Source organism: Triticum aestivum, unplaced genomic scaffold (assembly GCF_018294505.1).
Source record: "Triticum aestivum cultivar Chinese Spring unplaced genomic scaffold, IWGSC CS RefSeq v2.1 scaffold181255, whole genome shotgun sequence".
Taxonomy (NCBI): domain Eukaryota; kingdom Viridiplantae; phylum Streptophyta; class Magnoliopsida; order Poales; family Poaceae; genus Triticum; species Triticum aestivum.
In genome coordinates, this window is record NW_025227463.1 from 1 (window position 1) to 6,472 (window position 6,472).

The 6,472-nt window shown below is 41.0% G+C and overlaps 1 protein-coding gene across 1 annotated transcript; it reads left to right on the plus strand.

The window, feature by feature from the left end:
* The first annotated feature begins 149 nt into the window (after positions 1–149).
* On the plus strand, positions 150–969 carry LOC123172735 (expansin-B6-like). The gene is made up of 2 exons (XM_044589665.1): positions 150–212; positions 311–969. Exons 1-2 carry the CDS (start codon positions 150–152, stop codon positions 836–838), a joined length of 591 nt encoding a protein of 196 aa, XP_044445600.1. The 3' UTR covers positions 839–969.
* The last annotated feature ends 5,503 nt before the right edge of the window (positions 970–6,472 follow it).

Below are 6,472 nucleotides of genomic sequence, written 5' to 3' on the forward strand. Positions count from 1 at the left end.
CCGGCGCCGGCCCCAACGACAACGGTACGCCCATATGTTCCCATGACTGCGTACATTTTCATCCATCACGAACGTAATGCTGATCTACCAATCGATTTGCAGGCGGTGCTTGCGGCTTCAAGAACGTGAACCAGTAGCCCTTCTCCTCCATGACGTCCTGCGGTAACGAGCCTCTGTTCGACGGCGGCGCGGGCTGCGGCTCCTGCTACGAGGTACGTACGTACTGCAGTAATTTATCCAACACCCAACAGCGTCAGTTAAATTAGTTGGTCAAACTCAAACCTCCCATGTGCATGTATTCATCGTTCAGATTCGATGCGTCGCCGCCAACAACCCTTCCTGCTCCGGCCAGCCGAGGACGGTGGTCATCACCGACATGAACTACTACCCCGTGGCTAGGTACCACTTCGACCTCAGCGGCACAGCGTTCGGGGCCATGGCCAAGAACGGCCTCAACGACAAGCTCCGCCACGCCGGCATCATCGACATGCAGTTCAGGAGGGTGCGCTGCAACTTCCCAGGCATGAAGGTCACCTTCCATGTCCAGCGTGGCTCCAACCCCAACTACCTCGCGGTGCTCGTGGAGTATGCCAACGTGGACGGGACCGTGGTGAGGATGGAGCTGATGCAGACCAAGAACGGTCGCCCCACGGGGTCCTGGGAGCCGATGCGCTGCTCCTGGGGATCCATCTGGCGGATGGACACCAACCGCCCGCTACAAGGGCCATTCTCCATGTGCATCACCAGTGACTCCGGGAAGACGCTGGTGGCCAACAATGTCATCCCGGCCTATTGGCGGCCGGACAAAGCCTACTGGTCCAACGTCCAGTTCTATTGATTTTGGCTCAATCAATTAGGTGCTTCTCCGATGGATTCCGATCGAATTGGTGCTCCCGGATTTCTCCTCTCACAAACGCTACCTATGTTCATCTATTTATATATAAAAAGTCCTTGACGGGCTCACCAGAAAAAAGAGAATTCCATAGAAAATTCTACAAAAATCAGAAACATCCAGCCATTTATTTAATACGCTAAAATTTTACAGCCATTAGATGTGTTTTAAGTGAAAATAATTACCCACCATTGTCATTATGAGAAAAAACGCAACATTCAAATACCTTTAATAATTACCCATCATTACCATTATGAGAAAAAACATAACATTCATGCATAGGATTTTCCACACACACGAAAAAAAACTACAGGCCTGCGTGGGTGCCTTGGACTTTCCTCCCAAATAATGAAGCTGCATGTATGACGTGGGATGAGGAAAAAACATCATTTTGTTATTCCATCTACCCTAACTTTTCCTCCTCATGCTGACGCTCTCGGTGCTGCCGCCGCCGTGCCGTTCAACCCTGCAAGGATCTTTAGCTTCATCGATGGCAGGTAATGAAACACCTAAGAGCTGCACTTTCATGGAACCTCTGTGTTGCTCTCTTTTATGAGTCTGCAGTATGTCATGCACATCAGGATAAACGAGGTTGCAATCTCACCTGATGCATGGATCCATAGATGGAGATATGTATATACTTGATGGTATTTGTACGTGTGTGATGGATGACTTGCCTTGATGTTTCTTGTGTGTAGACGCGTAGTATATAAGGACACGGATGCTGCCCACGGAGGCTATTGCTTGGTGAAGCGGCTAGTGATCAGGGAGCTTAGAATCTTCAATCTAAATTACAGATGTGTGTCGATCTAAAATTTAGATGGCTTTGTCTCCAGTAAACAGATCTAATGGGATTCCCTGCAAGAATATCTTCTTGGTATATTTCCGCACTGCGGCTTATGTGTCGATTGGTAACGGAGAGAGCTTTTTATCATGGCAGGATTAATCGACCAACAAGCTGTGTATGCCTAATATGGTCTCGGATCTGCTCTTTGTGGCTCGCTGCTCTATCCAGTGGTAAAACTAATTCATCAAGGATATTAACACTATTTATACCGCAGCTTTCAGTCAGGTTCTTGGCATTCTGTAGTACGGTCATCTCGATGCTTGATTGTGGAGCTAGGTACTTGTACATGACAGTTATATGTTTTAAAAGCTCCATCTATTTTTGTATAACATATACAGCTTAAAATCTCTTGTCAGCATCGGCAATGCAAAACTAGATCGAGGAAGGATATGTAGCCAGTCAGCATTGTGTCCAACTACGTGAGTAAGACCAAGGATACTGTCACATGTAATGGCATGCCTCGAAGATTTTTTTTGTAACATGTTTATGCGTTCAGGTTGATGCTCAGTTAACACAAGCTTTTCTTTTTTCTACGAAAATAAAGGCAAGTTGATGCCGTTCTTTTCATGTGCTGCATTTTCTTCTCTACAGACATTAACATTGAAGTAGTTGAACCAAACGGTGAGACAAGGAGAACCTTGCTTTTATTTCATTTTATTATCATTAGACACTACATGCATAATATATAACTGTAAACCAGCCAAGCTTCCTCACTTAGCACAAATACATACGTCTCTATAGGAAGTTTGGGATCTGTTCTACCTCTCTCCAGGTCAGCTTGCATAAGATTTACGACAAGCTCTACCATGTCGACATAATTCAAGCAATTAGTGTTTGAGGTAGAATACTACAGTTAGGATTTTCTGCATATGCATAGTCAGATACATTCTCTTCACATCAACGGGTGAATTTATTCTATTAGAAATTTGTGAGATATGTAATGGTTTGTCTACAAGCTATGCATATTGACTTCAGATTTTTAGTAGATGAAGCACCAGATCCACACCGAGATGATCATTTTGATGGAGTAGTGAAGAATCAGATCTGTTATTCTATTACAGATATCTTTACTTGGTTAAGATTTGCTGACGAGTAAAAAGGAGGCCCACAAGTGAATATCATATATTGATTCATATGGTAATTAGTTCCACGTCAGCAATGGTGCTCTTCAGTAGGTAATGCATAATCATGTTGAAGTTTATCACAAGTTCATAACCTTCACATTTTCACTGTTTTTGTCATACCATATGTCTCTACAGTGTGTGGTCATAATTTAGATCATTTATGTGATGTTGCTCATCTTTCAGGCACAAAGTTTGTGCTATAGCCTATAGTTAGTCACCAATGAGTTCTTCAAGAGGAGTCTCTTCTTTGGTATAGTTCCTTATCAGGTTATAACATATAACTCACTCGGTCTAAGCCTTTTCCCATTACAATGCTCATGTTAAACTAGGACCAGCTCCTAAATCTTTTTAGTCATCATAGTATTTACTACCAGAAGAATGAATTCGTATTTATTACTAGAAGAATGAATTTATGTCGATATATAAGTGACACGTGCACTGAATTCATATTTATTACTAGAAGAATGAATCTACATCAACCAGATATATAAGTGACATGTGTACTGAGATGTGTGAGAAACATCGCTGCACAAAATGTCCAAGTATAGGTTGGGCCAATTACATTATTATATTCTAATATAAATTGACCTCACTCTTTTAATATTCTTGGCTGGCAATATAGCTGTAGATTAATCCACCTCATTACAAATACACTTCCTTTGTGTTAAACAGTTAAAGTAGTATGTAGCTAGGTCATTTAATGAAGGTCTGGTAGGTTAAATGGCTTATGATATTTTTTTCAAATGTTTTTATTCGTTTTGTTATAAGAAAATCACTTCAACCTCAAGATGTCCCTTTATCAAAGGAGGGGGGACTGCTCAATATCTTTCATCAAGCGTAAGAAGGGGCTACACTTTAATGTACAAGTGCCATAAGTCGTCAAGGACCACGGCTACAGGAGAGAACTGGTCCAAGAGGAATTGTTTATGCACAGCAAGTCTCGTAGGGGCTACAAAGATAGCTCCCTCGAACAAAATATTTCATGTCGTGAAGGAGCGATCCTGATCTTCAAAGGTAAAATTGTATCTCTCCACTTAAATATACGAGAATATACAGATGAAACCATGAAAAAAAGCTATGCCCACGAATATTTGTTTTGATGGAATGAGCATAGAATGAGTACCGATTTTTTAATAAAAATTCATTGACTTGCATAATTTTAACAAACCCTAAAGTTAATGATCTATAATAACAAACCAAAACTAAATATTTTAAAAAGTTCGGCTTGCGCACATGAATTAAAGATGTATCTCGCCCATGTGACATTCTATTTAGCATAATTTTGTGATGGCCATAGAACATTATTATTCCTGCCACATATAATTAATTAAGTATATCTATGCAAACATAATTTTTATTCCAAGAACTTGCGACACACTAAAGATGGTGCCCTCGCATTGCGGGGGGCACTTAAAGATAAAACTATGTTTCTAGCTAAGAGAAAACCATGTTTCTAGAGGTCTTATATTTGTAAATTACATCACATTTGGTTCAAATTTTGCTAGAAAAATAAAATAATATGTTCTCACTATCGAACTTCACAAAATCTTGCCCGTGCATCGAGCGGGTCACTTTGCTAGTTATGAGTAATAAGACCTTGTATAATACAAGGTCTTTAGCGAGGTATATTTGTAAAAAAGGAACCGATAATTTTTTAAGTATCGGTGTTTATTTGTATTGTAGCACATAAGCTTACTTAGACACCCCTGTTTATTTGTATTTGTATTTTCCTAAGCACCAGTGCTTGAGTAAAAACCGGCTTCACCCGCAAAAACATAAAATAAACGGCTTAAATTTGCAAGCTCTTCTGCATGGTCTAGAACTAAATGATCGACATTGGCTGGCCAATACATGTTGCCAGGCTCTTTTCTCGCTCACTAGCCCATGGATTAGAGTTCTGCAAGACCGAGTAATATGTCGGTTTTCTACCTTTGTTTCTATTTTTTTCTCTTTTTGTTTCTTTTCTAAAATTACATGGATACTATTTTTAAATCCTGATTTATGAAAATAACACACATTTTTTATGTATTTAATTAAACATGGCGAAAACAATTTACTTATGCCTTTCTGCCTAGAACACCAGGATATCACCAAACTTCACAAGTGAGTAGAACACTCGACCATTTTTTCTAAGAAAAAACAGAAATATTTGTATTTGCTTTTTTTTAGTTTTCTTATTCATTCGGGTGTATGTGGATCCATGTTCACCGATATATTTTGTTATGTTTCACTGACGCCGGTCTTCTAAAAAAATTACTCACGCGATCGGTGTCGTTGCATTCCCCAACAAACAGTTAGCAGGTCGTCGAGAAGTCCAAACCAAACAGGACACATGCTACTCTGACACAAATTACATCAGAGCCACAAAGACCAACAAGGCACGATGACAAGCGCAGGCATGGCTAGCGCAAAGGCTATGTCCTGGGCGGCGTGTGTTTCTATGAGGGCACGGGTTCCGCTGCCAACCACTCACACACCTTTGTCATCATGCATGGTGAACATGAAGAGAATCCGTCCACCTAGCTTAACCAGAGGTATCTCACGGTGTAATTCACGGGAGTAATTAATCAGGAGCCATCCGAGGCCCTGCGAATTAGCAGAGCACACATTGCTATAGTTAGACTGGTCACACTAGTGAGCCACGAAGTGTAATTTTACTATTGGCATCTTGTAACTTTGTTTTTCCTCCACTGAGATTAATAATATCCATGTTTTCCTACCAACTTTATTTGTGTAATATGGTATTACTGGCATGCCAACATTTTTTTCCTTCCTTCGGCCCATGGGAGAAACACACTCCTCCTCTTCCCTTCTATTGGAGTTGTTTTTTCTCTCATTTGTAAAAGAAGATAGTCACAGGGTATGTGATCGAAAGATATTGCAACATTAATTTTTAGCATGAGGGCCGCTGATTTATTTGCTTTAAGAGTCACACACATGAAGTTTTTTAGGGATTGATCTTTTCTTGATAAAGACACTCTGGGATGGCAAGATGAACTCATTCATCTTGGGTTGCAATCGGCGTGCAAGGAATATTGGAGGTGAGTTTAGCAATAATACAAATGAGGCTTATGCGCCAAAAAGCAAACAGATGTTAGATTATTTGCATAGAGCCATAGAGTATTATGTGATTGCATCTGAGAACACATAATCACATAAAAGAGAGGGTTTCGGGATTCTTTACTTGTGATAGAAGTTGACATGGTTGACTGCTCGATGTAGACGAGATAAAGGGATGATGTAGTCGATGTAGGCGACCTCCTAAAGTCCTGATCCCCTCAGGCCGCCACCGACACTGTCATGTGACGGCGGTGAGATGGCTAGGTTTTCCCTTTGATGCAGCACAACCTTTGATCAGTTAGGGTTTTGGAATATGGGGAGGAGAGTGAACCTGATGTGAATGAATGACCACATAGAGGCTCGACTCTTTCCCATATGCCTTTTATATAGCGCCGTGCAATACGGGACCTAAACCATGATTTGGCTTGGATGCCCCGATCAGAGCGCATTAGTAAGAGATGAGGCGCATGTACATTGGTGTGTGGGGCCCTCTCTTAACGTTATTTTATTCCTTGTTAAGTCGTTAGATCAAACTGGTCTGTTAAGCCA

Coding starts and splice junctions, on each gene's coding strand:
- LOC123172735 (XM_044589665.1), top strand. CDS start 150: ATGACGTCCTGCGGTAACGAGCCTCTGTTCGACGGCGGCGCGGGCTGC. Junction 213..310: donor GCTGCGGCTCCTGCTACGAG/GTACGTACGTAC, acceptor TTCATCGTTCAG/ATTCGATGCGTCGCCGCCAA.